At 53.5% G+C, this 17,360-nt stretch overlaps 6 protein-coding genes across 6 annotated transcripts; 4 read left to right on the top strand and 2 right to left on the bottom strand.

Annotated features, from left to right (window-relative positions):
* Positions 1 to 2,263: 2,263 nt before the first annotated feature.
* Positions 2,264 to 4,176, top strand: moxY-3 (FAD-binding monooxygenase moxY; the record flags this gene model as incomplete). Its single annotated transcript, XM_036632640.1, has 4 exons — positions 2,264 to 2,817; positions 2,868 to 3,025; positions 3,080 to 3,709; positions 3,764 to 4,176. 4 exons carry the CDS (start codon positions 2,264 to 2,266, stop codon positions 4,174 to 4,176), a joined length of 1,755 nt encoding a protein of 584 aa, XP_036502531.1.
* Positions 4,177 to 5,480: 1,304 nt separating this feature from the next.
* PNPLA8 (Calcium-independent phospholipase A2-gamma) lies at positions 5,481 to 9,140 on the top strand (the record flags this gene model as incomplete). The annotated part of the gene is made up of 4 exons (XM_036632641.1): positions 5,481 to 5,671; positions 5,740 to 6,656; positions 6,714 to 6,945; positions 7,001 to 9,140. 4 exons carry the CDS (start codon positions 5,481 to 5,483, stop codon positions 9,138 to 9,140), a joined length of 3,480 nt encoding a protein of 1,159 aa, XP_036502528.1.
* A 395-nt stretch (positions 9,141 to 9,535) lies between these two features.
* CGCS363_v000793 (Succinate dehydrogenase assembly factor 3) lies at positions 9,536 to 10,277 on the top strand (the record flags this gene model as incomplete). The annotated part of the gene is made up of 3 exons (XM_036632642.1): positions 9,536 to 9,748; positions 10,037 to 10,136; positions 10,192 to 10,277. The coding sequence occupies 3 exons, from the start codon at positions 9,536 to 9,538 to the stop codon at positions 10,275 to 10,277; spliced, it is 399 nt and encodes a 132-aa protein (XP_036502529.1).
* A 177-nt stretch (positions 10,278 to 10,454) lies between these two features.
* Positions 10,455 to 12,830, bottom strand: prh1 (putative ATP-dependent RNA helicase prh1; the record flags this gene model as incomplete). The annotated part of the gene is made up of 1 exon (XM_036632643.1): positions 10,455 to 12,830. The coding sequence occupies one exon, from the start codon at positions 12,828 to 12,830 to the stop codon at positions 10,455 to 10,457; it is 2,376 nt and encodes a 791-aa protein (XP_036502526.1).
* A 429-nt stretch (positions 12,831 to 13,259) lies between these two features.
* Positions 13,260 to 13,724, top strand: CGCS363_v000795 (GTP cyclohydrolase 1 type 2-like protein; the record flags this gene model as incomplete). Its single annotated transcript, XM_036632644.1, has 3 exons — positions 13,260 to 13,302; positions 13,368 to 13,611; positions 13,670 to 13,724. 3 exons carry the CDS (start codon positions 13,260 to 13,262, stop codon positions 13,722 to 13,724), a joined length of 342 nt encoding a protein of 113 aa, XP_036502527.1.
* Positions 13,725 to 13,866: 142 nt separating this feature from the next.
* SEC9 (Protein transport protein SEC9) lies at positions 13,867 to 15,251 on the bottom strand (the record flags this gene model as incomplete). Its single annotated transcript, XM_036632645.1, has 2 exons — positions 13,867 to 13,926; positions 13,986 to 15,251. The coding sequence occupies 2 exons, from the start codon at positions 15,249 to 15,251 to the stop codon at positions 13,867 to 13,869; spliced, it is 1,326 nt and encodes a 441-aa protein (XP_036502524.1).
* Positions 15,252 to 17,360: the final 2,109 nt, after the last annotated feature.

Here is a 17,360-nt window from a genome sequence, read left to right on the forward strand (position 1 = left end):
CTGGGCATTGTTGAGGAAACCATGGACAATTCATTCCCAAGAATCACATCTTCAAGATGAATGCTATGATGTGCCACCCACGCCATGTACTGGAGCGCTCACATTAGCCAGCTAGCTCAATCTGGTAAAAGGTGAATAGTCTTGGCGAGGAGACGGCTCATCGTGAACGCCGGGATAAATCTCCCGCGGTTATTCGCCTTATCAGCATACTGAATTGCAATGATGGAGGTTTTGAATTGGTAACGTCTGATCGGTCTCGATGATTAGTTGTTGGATGAAGGTTTTGTGATTGCAGAAGTGACACTTGAGGCCTGTGTACTAAGTGACCGATACTTCGCTTACGCAGGGCAGTGCTTATGTGCTTCCGGTACACAGCACTTGGGCCGGGACATCGACCGCTCACTGGTTGAATTGCCTACAAACGGAACGACCGCATCCCATTTGCCATCGCCTCAGTCTCCATCTGCACCCACCAAACACCAACACCAACATCCAATCGCAAAACAACCAATGAGCAAGAGCCTTTGCAGGAGGCGTTCTGCAGCGCAAGGCCCCAGCAACCTCCTCCCAGAAACAATGTCTTTCTCTCTCTCCCGTCCGTTCGGATTCTCTTTTCGGTCTTCGGCCCCCGTGCTTATGTACTGACCCAGCTGGCCAAGGACCAGACGGCAAAGGGGCGCAGCTGCAGTCTTGATAGGCCAACATTCGGAAATGGCCCCCGTGCCTCCGCAACTAAACCCTCTGCGTGTCTTTCTGCATCCTTCTAGCAGGGCAATGGGAGAGACATAGAAGAGAAAAGTCCCACGCCGGGCGGCACCTCTTTCACATCCTTGGCGGAGCATGCACGTCTTTGCTGCACGCTTCAGCTGCAGCTGCCTGCCAGACACCACCCACGCATATCAACCCTGCTCATCTTAACACCGGAGGATCTTGTGCATCTTGTGCTTCGTGCTTCCCGCCAGATCTCGTGTTTCAGTGGTCAACAAACGCGATGGAGACGGCCTCCCTCCGCCAAAAGGATGCGCCGCACTGCATCCCGTCCACGCGGCCGATCAACACTGGGTCCGACCATTTCACGATGCTTTACCCTCCGATTCGCGCAACCAGACACCACAATATCCCGCGCTTTTCCACCGGCACTTGGGTTACCATGGCCTGTGCCGTTTGCTGACACAGCCATCAAGGATCCGTTCCTGTAATCTTATGCCCTTTATCGTCATGACTCCGGGGCAGGACAAGGGCATCTCCCAATGGAGGCTCTGCGAAGCATCCACTGAGCTCCGTGGTCCCCGGCACTTGCCACGATCTAGCTGCGGCTCCAGACCTCCCTCCTCCATCAGGACGGCGAGGGTCCTGATTCGTCAATCACCGCACTGGATCCATGCTCCCAAAGACCCTCGACCTCGTCTCTCCTCGTGGTTGGACGGTTTACGACTGCATCCAGTAGAGGCCCCTATGCTAATCGAAACCATGCTTGACCGTAACAAGACTAGCAAGCGTGCAAGCAAGCCATACTGTCGGTTCTCCTCATGGGCCAGCCTTGTTTCCAAGCTCTTTGGATACGTGCAGCCACAGCTCTGCCGTTCCACCAGCCAAGAAAGATAAACTGCTTGTCGTAAATGGACCAACAGTGGCTCTCCTGACAGACCCCACGCAACATGGGCTTCAATTGAGGCGATCCAATCCATTGGACGGACTCAACTCCACTGGTTTGTCTCATGTGAGTTGTCTCTTTTGACTTTGACTTAATATCTTCCGTGACGAGAGTTTCTTTGCGCTAGTTGATTGTGTGCAGTGGTGGCCAAAGTCGTGTGGTGTGGTCGTGGTGTTAGTTGATCCAGCCGCTCTCCTCAGACAGACTTTACCCGTCCTTGCCTTGCTGAACCGGGCGATGTCTCTCAGGGCCTATCCATGTCAATGGATTCTTGTTTCTTCTTCCCTTCGTTGTCATCATCGCCTGTCTCATCCCATATCTTGCTTCTTCCACGGGCTCCTGTGTCTTTATTGGCTGCTCTCCGTACAAACCAAAGAATGCACGAAGCCTGTCAAACGGCCTTGCTTTCCTAGTCACTGCCTCTGCCTACGCTCTCCTCCGTAACCCCACCAAGCACTCAACCGGATTGCACCTTTCTTGATAAGGAAGCTCTTGCAAAACCTTGGCGGTGCCTTCCTCGGCATAGGCCTCTTGCTTGAGCTGAGATATAAACCATCTACTCCGTCTCTCACTGCCCACCCAGCCATCTCCAACGCAACGACACCGACAATGACACGCCAACTCATCCCTCAACTCTCACGGCATGTTGACGGCCATGGCAGCGGCTCCGGCCAGTCGGTCCGCAGCAACACCGCCTACTCGGTGCGCGAAGCGCCGTTCGGAACGCCGCGCCCAATCCGCATCATCGGTATCGGTGCCGGGGCCAGCGGAATCAACATGATTCGCACTCTCAGAAACACACTCGGTCCTTCGACGTACGAACTTGTGATTTACGAGAAGAACGCGGACGTCGGCGGTACGTGGTTCGAGAACCGCTACCCGGGTTGCAAGTGCGATGTGCCCAGCCACAACTATCAGTTCTCCTGGAGGCCTAACCCTGCGTGGTCGAGTTTCTTCGCACCCGCAGCTGAGATTGAGGAATACTTGTGCCGGATATGTGACGATGAGAATATGCGTCCATACATCAAGACGTCGCACCAGATCGTTGCCACATCGTGGTCCGAGCCGAAGGCCGTCTGGGAAGTGCAGATAAAGGACCTGGAAACAGGATCTATCGTCACCGACCATGCCAACTTCATCATCGATGCGACAGGAATTCTCAAGTATGTTACTGTTTCCCACAATGATGACTTGCGGATCCTGACCCGAGAAGCAAGTGGAAATTCCCAGACGTGGAGGGCATCTCAGACTACCAGGGCACCCTCATCCACAGCGCAAACTGGCCCAAGAACTTTGACTACGCAGGCAAGAAGGTTGCTGTCATCGGCAACGGAGCGTCTGGTGTACAAATAGTGCCAGCCATTCGGCCTCGTAAGTATCACCAGCTCATCTTCTAGACGTTACACTGGGCTCACCTTGACGCAGATGTAAAGGAGCTCCATCACATCATTCGGACGCCCACTTTGATCATCCCACCACGTGTGGCAACGATGAAGATGGGCCCTTCTGCCCCTTTGATGCAGCAGATTGAGATGGACGAAGAAGAACGCTTCTCGTCAGCGCAGATTGAGCGGTTCAAGAACGACCCGGAGTTCTACCAAAAGTTTGCCAAGACTCTGGAAACCGACTCCAACATTAAGTTCGCAGTGGCACTGGTGGCAGGCAGTCCCCAGCAGAAGTGGGCTTTGGGCAAGACAAAAGAGTTCATGATGGCGATGCTCAAGGGTGACGAGAAGCTCTGCAAACAGCTCATCCCCGACTTCGCGCTGGGTTGTAAGCGACTTACTCCCGCGCCCGGGTATCTCGAATCTTTCCACGATCCCAAGGTTTCTCTTCACACGGATGCTATCAAGAGGTTCGTGGCCAACGGAATCGAGCTGAACAACGGACGTGTCCTCGAAGTTGATGCCATCGTCTGTGCCACTGGCTTCGACTCTTCGTTCCGCCCCTCGTTTCCTCTCACCGGCCGGAACGGAAACTTGCAGGACATCTGGGCCGAGCAGACACCCAAGGCGTACATGTCCCTCGCCGTTGCCGGCCTGCCCAATTACTTCAGTGAGCTGAACCCCACTCCCCATTCATAGACTCCTTTTCTAATAGTAGCCTCAGAGTTCCTTGGTCCCAACGCACCCATCGCCCACGGTGATGTTTTTACACTTAGCGAGCACATCGCCACCTACATCGCCAACACGATACGCAAGTGCCAGACGGAAAGCATCCGGTCAATCACCCCATCGGAGGCGGCCGTCGAGGACTATTTCGAGCACACCGCCGCATTCATGCCTCGCACGGCATTCACGGGCGGGTGCAGATCCTGGTACAAGCAGGGAGAGGTGAACGCCCCCGTGACGGGCCTGCACCCAGGGAGCAGGATGCACTTCATCCGCATGCTGGAACACTTCAGGGGCGAGGACTGGGTTTACACATACGAGAACGCAAGGCAGAACCGTTTTGCGTACCTCGGCAACGGCTTCACGCTGCCTGAGATGGAGATGCTCAAGGCTGGGGCGCCGGCTTCCTGAACGAGGGGGATTTCGGCCAGTGTAGATAGCGTCGGCTTTGCTTTTTTCTTGATGCCGGGTGGCTTGGTCCTTCGGGGTGGCTTTGCAGGCGTTGATTTGAGATGGGTTCTTGGCACGATGAATTCGAAATCGTATCCTACACCATGTGATCAGTCTCTTGATGACCCCTCTTGACGACCCCTTGAAGCTTTTGTCTCTTGTCCAAAGCCATCATGACTCCAGAACCTTGCTGCAGATCTTTGTGCAGGGTATGGCCTAAGTCCGCCTGGTGTGCAGAGCCACAAGGTGTTTGCTCTGAGGCTGCTCAACACATGCCATGAATATTGGAAGATTTCTCCATCCTCAAGAAGTAATCTTGGCGATGGATCATATTTCGCTCTGATGGCTGATAGCATCATGCGGAAGGCGCAAGTTGCCCCGGGAGAGCCTTGAGTGAGGTATGGTGTGGGTGGCCTCCGGGAACAGTCGGGTCTCATCCCGCCCACCAACTCGCCCGTAGCGCATCCCGTTCAGCGGTCCGGTCCGCCCCATAGCGGCGCTTACAAGCATAGTCCTCTCCCCCAATGGCCCTCTCGGGCTCTATTTTTCACCTACTCACACATCAGATACTGGTTCGGCATATCCATCATCAATTACACCGACTTTTCAGAAGCGCGCATCGCTCCTTTCCAAGCAAAAACAGACGCAGACGTACTGATGAACAGGTCTGCTATCTTTAGGCACATTACTTGAGTATGCACGTACGACTACCAACACAACGCCACCCCCAGAACCAGGGGGTTTCTGCGGATAGGCAGACTTGGCCGGCGGGTGATCCGGTTTTGGCATTCGCAGTTGGGCCCTCTTCGGGGCAGAACCGTTCCCTCGGGTTCGAACTGAGTCAACCTAATGGTCCTTGCAGTTGGCGAGGTCTTTTGATGAAACATGCCTGACCAGAGAGGGAAAGTATTGAAGCATGTTGGTGCATGTCTTGTGGCCATGCCCCCCCTCTTCCAACCCCGGCGAGTGCAGGGCGCTTATCACGGATTCTCTGGACCAGAATGAAGGCCTCCGAGGGGGTCGGCTCCGCTCGCAAATGTGTTGGTTGGTTTGGTGGAAGAAGTACTTCATCCCCTGGTATCCTCGCTCTCTGCACGATGCGAGGTTGCACTGATTTTGGGCCTCAACTATCACGCACTACGATCTCACGATTTCATGATTCTGCGATACCATTTTTCAAACGTTTCTCATTGAATATTATAGAGTTCTGTTATTATATGTATCATTAAGCTGTTTTCATACATTGCGTACAGAGTGAGGTTAGAATGGCAGACGACCAAGACATCAACAATGATCCGGTTTACCTTCTATCTCTCGATGGCGGCGGAGTCAGGGGCATATCCGAGCTTGTTATACTGCACGAGATAATGAAGAGACTGCAAAAGGTAGCTGGGCTCAAAGAACTGCCCAGGCCGAGGGACTATTTCCACTTGATAGGTGGTACAAGCACGGGAGGGTTGGTTGGAACCGTTCCAACGAGTGAACCAACACAAGTTTTCGCTAACAAACCACACCGCTTCGCAGACTCATCGCCATCCTCCTCGGTCGCATGGGGATGACGACCGAAGAAGCCATAAAAGGCTACGAGGACTTCGCAGCAACAGTGTTCTGCAAGAGGAACCGGCGGCTCCTGGAACGAACATTCAAGGAAAAGACGCTCGAGAAGGTCATCCGGGACATTGTCGCCGCGAGAGGGCTGAAGACGACCGTCATGATTGACGAAACACGAGACCGGAACAGTCTCGGCCACGCCTTTGTGTGCTCCGTGCCGAGAAGCAACATGTTCGAGGCGTATCTGTTCCGCACCTACAGGGGCAAATCCAATCACGCGCACAATGTCGAAATCTGGGAAGCTGCTCGCGCGACGTCTTCGGCTCCTGGTTTCTTCAACCCCGTACACGTCAAGGTCGAGGCCGTGAAGGAGTACTACTACGACGGCGCGCTGGCTTACAACAACCCCGCCAAGCTTGTTCTCGACGAGGCCGACTCATATCTGGGCTCCGACCGGAAGCTGGGTTTTCTCCTGAGCTTGGGCACGGGGCTCAAAATCACGGATAAGGCGTTCAAGGTCGAAGCTGATGCTGAAAAGGCGGTAGAGCACGCCCTTGAGTTGACAAAGAAGCCTGTTCGAAGTCTCAGCGGGTCTCTGCTGTCCCGCGACAGCTTGCCTGTGTATAAACACATCAAGACGTCGTTGACAGATCCCGAACGCACCCACCACGAACTCGATCAGTGGTTTCGCGGTATTCCTAATGCTTACTTTCGACTCAATCTGGACAAGGGCGCTGCAGATATCAAGCTGAACGAGTATAAAAAGATGAAGCTACTAAGGGAGGCGACGGAGAAGTATCTGAAGAAGGACGAGGTATCGGCTTCCATTGACAAAATCGTCAACATGTTGCACAAGAAAGAGGGCGTTGAGATGCCTCTAGAGGCTACTTGTGAGTTTGATGCCTCAGTGATATGATTGAAGTGCGTCATCCGCTGACAGACTCGAGGCCGTGCTACTTCATACGAAGCATTCCGGCACGCCATGGTCCAGGACGTCCGGCAAAGGACCATATCCAGCCCCCAGTTCACCGGGAGAGCCGCGATTCTCGGCAAACTTGACAGACACTTTTGTGAACGGGAGCCTGGGTCGTCGCCTAGGAGACTTCTCAGAATTTGGGGCATGGGCGGTGTCGGAAAGACGCAGATCGCCTTGAAGTTCAGAGACCTGCATGGCTCTCGGTGCGTGTGTCTAGATGTAATCTCTGTATCAAGCTGCTAATGTATGCTGACGCAGGTTCAACCATGTCTTCTGGATCAACGCGGCCACCACGGACTCCATATACGAAAGTTTCCGAAAGGTGACGGCGCAGATCTACGGCGGAAACCCCAGCAGACCCAACATCACCGGCGTCCTCAACTGGCTGGCCCAAAACCGCTCAGAAGAGTGGCTTCTGGTCTTCGACAACAACGACTCTGACTCCGTCGACGTTAGCAAGTACATCCCAGAAGGGAACACTGGTAACATTCTCTTCACGAGTAGACGGAAGGACATCAAGCCTACCTTGGATCATAATCAGACGTATGCTGTCGACATTATGGACGAAAAGGACGCTGTGGCATTGCTGTTACGGTCATCGAAGCTGGAAGACCAGCTATTGTACAGTGATGATCAGCAATACGTTGGCCAAATCGTTAAGGAACTTGGCTACCTTCCGCTGGCCATCGACCAGGCCGGTTCTTACATCGACATGCAAGAGTGCACCTTCAAAGACTACTTGTTCGACTTTCGAAGTGGGCGGAAGCAGCTGATGGAAGATGCGTCGATGGGCCGCGGCGCTTTCCACGATAATCCAGCCGTTTATGGAACTTTCGAGTTGTCTTATGCGGCATTGCAGAAGAAATCCAAGGAGGACAACCGCGAAGGACGAGCTGCTCTCAATGCACTCCGGATCCTCTGCATCTTCTGCTTCTACCACAACGAGAACCTCATGGAGCAGATACTTGACCGGGCTGCCACGGACAAAAGGTTTGAAGCAGACTATCTAGGGGACGACGGCGGCGGTATTGCCCCACTGCCTTTGGCTGGTCTTACGCAAGAAGGCGAATGGGATCCCGCAAACTTCAGGGACGGAATCCGCATCTTGAAGAGCTACTCTTTGATCAAGAAGTCTGCCATGAACGAAACATGGCATTCTATGCATGTTCTCGTGCACTCCTGGGCTCGAGATCGCATGGATCCGGAGGCATTCGTCTTTCAACGCAGAGCTGCGCGCTTACTGCTTTTCTTCAGTGTTCGAAGACAAGACAAGCTCAGTGACGAGCTCTATGCTAGTCAGGTCCTGCCACACTTGCGAGCGTGTCTCGGACACAGGGGAGAAGAAGATCTCGAGTGGATGCGACGGACGGAACATGAGGGGAAGTTCGCGAGAGCCCTGGTTGAGCTAGGCCTTTGGCAGGACGCCACCGCACAGTGGGAAGCTATACTTGCCGACAGAGAACAGCACCTCGACCGCACAGAGTGGCCGGTCATTTCGGGCATGTGGGACTTGGCAAAAGCTTACCGGGACTGGGGCCGTCTGGAGAAGTCGGAGAAGGTCTTTGAGGAGATCATAACGCTTTTGCCACAATGTCCGCAGAAGAGGATGGCCGCCCTGAAGTTGTGGGACATCCACATCGACCTCAGCAAAGTCTATCTTCAACAGGCCAGGTATTCGGCGGCAAAGACTCTGTTGTTCTGGGTTTTTGAGACTGTGGAGAGCTATGGCTGGCCTTCGGGTGTCTTCCGCCGAACCGTCACGACACTTGCAACGGTGCTGCGGTTGAATGGAGAAACGGAGGCAGCGCTCGGGGTCGAAAGCTTCATCCTCCATCGTTGTATCGACGACGCGAAAATTGGCCCCGGCCACCGAATCACGATGGGTTGCATCAGCAACATTGCCGCCCTGCGCTGCGAGATGGGACTCTACCAGAAGGCGGACGAAATGTGGCGAGAGGTGCTCGATATCGACGAGGACCTGAGAGGAAAGGAACACCCCATCACGTTAAATTCGAAACGCAATGTGGCGACTGGGTGCGCGAAGTTGGAGAAATTCTGGGAGGCCGAAGATATTCTCCGGGAAGTGTTGGTCGTCAGCGAGCGTGTTCTGGGGAAAGACCATCTCGATACGCTGACGACGATGGATCAACTTGCCGGTGTGCTTGTACAACGAGGCAAAACAGAAGAAGCGGAGGGATTGTGGAGGTCGTGTCTCGAGGGGAGAAAGGTATGGCTGGGAGAGCAGCACCCATTGACGCAACGGACGGAGAAAGCGCTTTCACGGGTTGCTGAGGGAACGATGGTGCTTGTGAAGGAAGACTTCCAAAACGACGGCTTCTTGTCTTATGGAGACAGCAACTATGTTTCCCAAGCTGAGCGCGATACCTATTTGTATTAGGCAAGTTTCGCATTTATGATCGGATTACATATTCATTACAAAAATCTTTGAACGATGTCTAATGTGATGTGATGTTGTCGGAAAAGAAGACATTGCATAATCAGGCATTTGGCGATTCAGCCGTAACGAGACGATGGCATTCATCTGTATGACATAGGCACCGTGTGCAAACGTCTTCTTTTACACTGTATGGATCACTGTGTTGACTTTACTTTGGGAAAATCGTACTACTGCTACTTAGAAACGTCATCAATTATCGTGAAATAGCGACATCAACAACGCCCAAGAGACGAAAGCACACGGACACAGACTGCAGTAATCCACTTCTAACATATCTGCATGCCTGAGAGTTTGTCATACCCATTCACCCGCCGTCCTGCCTCTACCACCACAAAATGCGCTCTTCCTCGGTTCTGAGGATGGCATCAGCCTCCATCCCCAAGGGCCTGGGGACTGCGCCGATGGCCCTGCTTCCTCCCATCCCACTGTACCGACGCCTGCTCCGCGCGCACCGGAAATACCTTCCTCAGGAAATGAGGGTGCTCGGCGACGAGTACATCAAGGCCGAGTTCCGCGCGCATCGCAATGTGGACAACCCGGCGCATTTGGTACGTATATTCTTGTTCACCCATGTTATTTACTCACCTTCTACCCAATCGTCCTGTCATGAAACATGTTATTGAGTGTTGCACAACTTTTAAGACTGCTACCTTATCTTTCCTGTTCACATTACGTCCCTGCGGACACAATTGTGCTTGCTGGAGTGGCGGCAATGAGAATGTTGTAATACGGTGCATGTGATTGGATGGCCACTAGTCCGGGATTGTCTGCTGTGGGAGCAGCGCGGACGATGACTTCGTTGAAATCTGGGTAAATACTGACGAACTTTTCCGTAGATCGGCTTCCTGACAGAGTGGCAACTGTACGCGCAAAAAGTGGAAGGTGACCAGTGGAAGGGCGACAAGATCGACCCCGTCAAGGTTGCGAAAATGAGTGGTAAGTCATTCAGATTGATCGCGGGCGTGGGAGAAAACTGACATTTCACCGGCAGACGAACAGATTGCTCAGCTGTATGAGTTGATGCAGGCGATTAAGGATCGGAGCAAGCAGGGCGACGGAGAAGAGGAGCAGTCATAAAAAGCTGCCGTAGTTGCTCTTCTGGTGGCGGGCGCAGTTTGTATCATCACATGTAGAATCATGCATAGAATAAACCCATTTCGATGTTTTCATGTGTGTCTACGTGTTCTAACAAATTACCGTCTTTCTAGATTATAATTGTATATGTCTCTAGGTATTTACATATACGTCTCTAACTCATGCAGTTCCCCCTAGGGCCTCCACTATCCAGTTGGCCTGAATGACGCTGACCTTCTTGGCATAGTTCTTCTGAGTAAAGACATGTTCCAGGAACATGATTGCCTCCCTCTTCTGTCCATGCAAGACGCTCGACGGGTGAATCGCAACGATGTGCTTGCCCTGAGATGTCACGTAGCTTGCGTCTGGCGCCAAAACGGCCGTTTTGGAAACGAAGCCGCGAAGGAAGCACTTGAGCAGAGCCTCGGCCTGTTCCGGGGCCAGAGGGGTGAAAGGTTGCGGATCCGGTGGCGGTGCCTCTGAGAGAAGTCCCTCTTTCAGACACAGGCTTCGGAGCTGCTTCCGAATGTTTAAGGCTGTCTTCATGTTGCGGATATTCACCTTCCTCTTCTTGCACCATTCAATGCGGTCGGCATTCTCAGCGGCGTATTGTTGCATTGTGGTGAGATAGGTGAGGATGTCACCCTCCCGGCGGTATAGCTCCTTGCGAAGCTCCTCGATCTCCTCACGTTGCTCCTCGGATTGCAGTTGGTGGAAGATGTCATCGCCAGAGGTAATGCAGGAGATGACATCGATGGCCTCGAGAACGCAGTCAAACTCTGGCTTGGCGGATGCCAGAAGAACAGCACCTAGAGGGGCGGAAACAGGGAAGCCAGCCATCTTCCGACCTGCTTCGGTGATGGCACCATCATCGGCCAAGGCGCCAAGCAGATGGAGGCTGACGAGAGCCCGCTCGATGGCATCAATATCCGGGGTGTCCATCAGAGGGAACCCAAAGATGTCATCGATGCCCCTGGCCTTCATGGTCAGGACAGCTCCGAGAACGTCGATTCGCAGAATTTCTGGTAAGTCAGTCTCCTCGAGCGTGTCGAACGTGCCTTCGGTATATAGCCTGAAGCACTTTCCAGGACCCTCACGACCAGCACGACCAGTTCGCTGGATCGCGGATGACTTGGAAATCGGTTTGGCCAACAGAGACTCCATGCCGAGACGAGCGCGGAATTGCTTGACTTTTGCTTTGCCACCATCAACCACATAGCGAACTCCAGGAACTGTGACGGACGTTTCGGCGATGTTGGTAGCTAACACGATCTTTCTGGTCCTTCCCTTGACTGGCTGGAAAGCAGCATGTTGACCCTCCATGGAGAGCTGGCCGAAAAGAGGGAGCACTTTGACCTTGGGGATGTTGGAATCCAACGTTGCAGCATACTCCTCGATGAGCGACTGCATCGACTCGATCTCTTCTTGGCCGGTCAGGAACGCCAGTATGTCGCCAGGTAGTGGTTCTTCCGTGTGGAGCTTGAAGATTGTCTTCAATAAGGATTCTTGGATATCCGGCACTGGCTTGGGAGTATGAATCGTCTTGACCGGAAACTGACGGCCCTGGATCTTGAGAACCTCGACCGATGACTTTTGCTTCTCCTCGTCGATTTCCATGCTTTCGCCGTCCGCAGCTGGCTTTTCAGTCGCGAAGAAGCCCTGGATACGCTCAACATCGGCAGTAGCACTCATGACGACGACTTTCAGGGGGATGCCCCCGCGCCCCTTCCGGTCGCTTGTGAGGATCTGCTTGAGAAATCCTGAGACGAGATCGACATCGACGCTTCTCTCGTGGATTTCGTCCACCACGACCGCGCTGTACTGTCGTAGACTAGGATCTCGAAGCAGCTCCTGCAGCAGCATACCCTCGGTGAGGAATTTGATTTTCGTCCCTTTAGGTACTTGATGGTCGAAGCGAACCGAGTATCCGACCATACCCTCGCGGCTCTCGCCGAGTGGAGTTCCTGCTTCGCGAGAAACACGGTGGGCAAGCGTAGTTGCGGCGACTCGACGCGGCTGGGTGACCGCAATCATACCGCCGACACTGCATTCTCGTTCGCCTTCGATGCTGACAGTCTGCCTCTTGCACCACGGTTCTTTCACCAAAAATTGGGGCACCTGGGTACTCTTTCCAGAACCAGTCTCACCAACGAGGAGAAGGACATCGCTTTGACGCATACGCGCCTGAATTTCTTGTCGATGAGCCCAGATTGGTAGCTTTTGCCGGACCTTCAGTAAATCTGGGTCGTCCCTCCATCTCGGTCCTCGTTGGTCTATCTTCGGCCTTCCTTTGTCGAAGGGCTTTTTGAACTGTGGCTTTCCAGATGGCGGAACAGACTTCTTGAGGTGGTCTTGCTGATTCGATACTGGCTTCGTTGCCTCATTTTCCGTGGATTTGGGCGTCTCTTGTGGTTCTTGTTTTTTGGGTGCCTCTTTTTTGGCAGGGGGGTTCAAGTAGCCCTCCAAGGAGATCACCTTATTTCCAACCTTGATGACATTTTTGTCGTTGATTTTCCTCTTCTTTGCGGCGCGCTCGCCATCAGGTTTTGGTGACATTATGAGGTGATGTTGGAAGAAATCATCAGAAGCAGCAGTCGCCGCCTGACGTTGAGTGACAGCCGTTGTAAGAATTTTTGAGGGTCCCCCTGCACCCCGGCTTTCGTCGGGACCCCGATTCGGCGATATGCCCCGCATTTCTACAGGGCTGCACTGTGCTATCTCAGAAAGAGGTATGTACGGCTGGTGCAGTCAACGAACGAATAATTCTGAATAACATGTAGCCGTAAACCGGAAGCAATCGCATTACTCGCTGCTATCTTTGTAGATACTATGCCGGTTCGGATGTCAGTTGCTAGCGGAGCTCTGCGCAGTAATCGCATGCTGCGTCACCCTCATGTACTTCCCCTCTCCTGCGTTGGTATAAGACCCCCCCTCAGCAACAAGATCAGGCTGTCTACATCTTTTCCACGACACATCACCTCGACCATGACTATGACTGAACGATATAAGCTTCACTGGACCGTTCCAGGTAGGCATCAATTATCATATTGCATATTCAATACGGCGTTGACTGATGTGATCTTCTGTTCGCAGCTTCTCACTTGGTCGCGACCAAGGATGCGGTCTTCAAAAGCGGCGCCGGCGTGTATGACGAGGGGAAGTATATTCAAGTTGCCTTCCAGATTACTGGCCAGGGTCAATTCATGCCCGTCGCTGCTGCAGGCGCGGTTCCTCACACCGGCGCTGTCGACCAGCTTGAGCAACTACTTGAGTACAAAGTGGAGGTCATGTGTGCAGGAAGGGACGTCGCGAAAGCTGCAGTGGCAGCTCTGAAGAGGTACATGATTCACACTTCTTAACATATTCGAAGAATTTATTGACAAAAGTCTCTATAGCGCGCACCCATTCGAGGTCCCGGCGTATGAGGTATACAAGTTGGAGGACATCTAGCCACAACCTGAGCCATTCAATCATCCCGCTGCGATTGGGTTCAGGGTTGGTCTATGGTCAACGCTAGCCCAAGAAACCATCTCTTTCTTTTTCACAGACCAAATACAATACTGTGTATTGGCGATATATTGACGGCATTCGTCTACTTGATGCGGTTCAGGCGCTCTCTGTTCATCCTCGTTGAATCGTCCACGGCATCGCTCTATCAAACTGGTTAGCCAAGTGACCAAGATGAAACCTTGAAAACAAGAGCAATCTTACCTTCTGGCCAATTCTAGAAATAAGGGTGTCTTGTCTTGCAACCTCCTCGCCCTGAGCTCTGGCCAAGTTATTCAGTCGACCAACGGCACCGCCGAGCAAGTCAAGACCTTCGTCAATCTGCCTCTCCTGATCTTCCGCTTCCGCAGCACCTTCTTCGTCACTATCATCGGGCAACGTGTACTTGGATCGCTCGGCTTGACTTCTCTGTCCCAACTTTGGCTGAGGACGACCAGACAAAGATACCTCTTTGAACGCTTCTTCCATGCGCTGGTTGGACTGGAACGCTTCGCGTCTCGTGTTTTCGCGAGTCTCCCGCTCTTGGCGGTGGCGTTCAAGGACGGCTTCGTCGCGAGCTGCCGCGCGAGACTTGGACGTGAAGGGGTTACTGACATGAACAGCGAACATGCTTCGGTTGAGGGTCTTCAGCTCTTTGGCTCGATCCTCCGCAACCTTGTTGTGGTTCGCAGCCAAGTCCAAGTTTCGTTCCGTGTTGTGCAAACGCTCTCCCTGAGCTCCAAGTCTGGCTAATGTCGAACGACCGGTCTCCTCAGCTTGCATAGCAGCTTGCAAAGCTCGATTGACAGTGTTGACTGACTCATTTCTGACATCCTTAATTTGGTTTTTGGTAGCGCGGTATTCCTCGGCCTCTTGCTCCTCAGCCGTCAGCTCGCGGCTCTCTCCATAACCACCGTAGCCCCCGCCGGCGCCAGAAGCGGCGTCGTTACCGTATCCTCCAGGTTGCTGCTGCTGCTTCTGCTGGTAGCGATCTTGAGCTCCTCCGAAAAGTTCATCACGCTGAGCGTCGGTATCGTTACTGTTGGTTCGGCCCAGACCTCCGTAACCACCGGGACCGCGAGCCCCGCCAGCAGCGCCGGAAGTATAGTTGTTCGCTCCGTATGCGTTCTGGTTGGCGTTGTCGTAGCGGTTGCCTCCGTAGCCACCAGCAGCGCCGTACTTTTCGTTTGCGTAGCCTCCCGCAGGCTGGGGAGGAGCGCCGTAGCCGCCTCCAGCGCGAGGTCCGCTGGGGAGGCCACCGGGCACACCGCCAGGAGCAGTGTTTCCTGCTCGTGCGGCCTGGTAGGGCGTCATGTTGGCATACTTGTTGTTATCTTGGGCGTAGGGGTCGTTGCCAGCGGGTGCTTGAGCATATGGGTTGTCGGAGCCGGGTGCGGGGGACTTGTTCTTCTTGCTGCCGAAGAGAGCAGAGCGGCTGGCGTCGTCGCCGTCGTCGCCGCCGCTCTTCTTACCAAAGCCGAACTTCTTCATGATAACTGGAGGCGGAATTGGGATTGTATGCTAAATTGTCGATGGGTGGGGTGTTGAAGCTGGGCAACGGCCGAAATACGATCGTAGAGGTATTCTGGAAGGAAGCAAAACACGAGGCAACGTGCTCTGCAGAAAGTTAATCTAGAAAGGTAAGAAAGGAGATCAGGAGAAGATTTGAAGGACGGACACGGTGTAGCAGAGGCAACCCTCAGAGGATGGACAGGACAATTACTGGAGACGGCGAGCGCGGGTGGCAGGGGGGTTGCAGGTGCAGGTACCTAGGATTGGAAGCAAGTACCGCCTACCGACTGCGGGCTTATTGCAGCTTTATGTGGCAAAATCGGGACCGTCTTGGGTGTGTTTCGAAGGCGAGCGGATGCGCCCCTCAGGGTCTAAGCCATAAAACATTCGTCAGGCCAGGCTGTTTAGGACCTGACTGAGATGGGCAAAAGATTGGGCTGGGCCAGAGGGGTTAGGGGCAGTCAGCGAACAGCGCGGCCTAATTGTGCAGGTCGTCTGGAACAAGTGCTAGACATGCGACTGAGCTGGGTTCAGCGCTGCATCTGCATCTGGCGGGGAGCGATTCGCGATTTCGAGAAAGAGACGGTCCACGCTCTAAAAGTGGCCGCTGTCAGTCAGTTCCCGTCGGTAGGCAGCCGACAATTGGAATGTTTCTATGGCGCAGAGTGGGCTGTAAAGAATGGCCGCCGCCATGAGCCTATGACGGCGCTGCATACTTGGCTCAGCCTCGGGTCTAGCGTCAAGGACGTTCGTGTTCCTCGTCCATTGTCTTGATATTTTCAGCTCAGCTTTGTCTTCCGGGCTTGTCTTATCCGCAACCAAGGTCCTCGCATATGCAGTAATACAGACGGTCTTAAGCATGAGTAAGCTGAGCGCGTTTGTCTTGCGTCCACGAAAGCATAAAAATACTCATGCCAGCCTCTTCGTCGGCTGCACCATATTCAGCAGATACTCAGCAGAGAGTAACCCGCTCAATTTCAGAAAGAGGTCCGCATCTGATCTCGTCAAAAAGGAGAAGGGAGATCAGCGGACCTGGGTGATCTTCGAAAACCAATGAGTTCCGTCGAGTGCTCCATCACTTCTTCAACACCATGTTCTATCCAGCGTACCCGTTCCAGGAGGGGCAGCCAAACAGCCCAGCGACAGAAAGACCCTGGGTGCGTGTTGGGGTGAAGAAGTACCGAGGTACATCTCCCACCTAGTGCTTGCAGAAATAGCAAGGAGCAGGCAGGCGGTCGCGGGTAGGTTAGCCTGCTGCCAGGAGCCTTGGTACCCAAGTGGGGCCAAAGTCTGCAGCAACAAGTCAGACAGTGACAGTGAGGGAGACAGACCTCACCTGCAATACGGCAATTGGTACCGCCGCTTTTAAGATGTCATGACTTGACATCACGCCTTTGCCTGTCCGTACTGCCCATCGGTAGACATTCACTTGGTAAGTTACAGACAACAGAAGCCTTCACTAGATTCAAGTGCAATTTTTTCCCTGTACATCATCATTGTCAGCAGCGAGTATCAGCATCATGAAGTTACCTTGAGGAAGGAGAATGCTGGCTTGGGAAAGCGGCGCTGGTCCTTCCTACCAGACTGGGAACCAGCTCCGGCTGTGGGTTCCGGGGAGTGATTCACCGCGGGCAGAATGCGCTAGTAGGTTACCCGCACTTTCTCCGCAGCGCAGGCAAGGTCAAGCCACCAGACAGGAAGGACCCTTTGATCCCACCTAGCTGTCCACCCACGTTCGCTGCGTCACACCTTGGCTGAGACCTCACCGTCTCCGAGTCATACCGTCTTTCGAGAACTTCAACGTCCTCAACCGAACAACTCGCCACGCCTCATATGCGCCTTTAACGGTTGCCACCTCCCGCTTCTACAGCATCACCTATCGACCTGAACTCACCCAAGAATTCGCAATGGCCTCCAACTAGACTTCTAGTTGAGCTCTATCCAGCCATCACTAGTCGTCAACGACGCCTGACCTTGAATCACCGCCTCAAGCAACCTTTACCTCAGCTTTCAAGATGATCCCGCGTATAGCAACTCGTCATTCCACCTTTGTTCCCGCAATAGCTCATCACAAAACACGCTTATACC

This window comes from Colletotrichum siamense (assembly GCF_013390195.1).
Source record: "Colletotrichum siamense strain Cg363 chromosome Unknown KSG_Cg363_contig01, whole genome shotgun sequence".
Taxonomy (NCBI): domain Eukaryota; kingdom Fungi; phylum Ascomycota; class Sordariomycetes; order Glomerellales; family Glomerellaceae; genus Colletotrichum; species Colletotrichum siamense.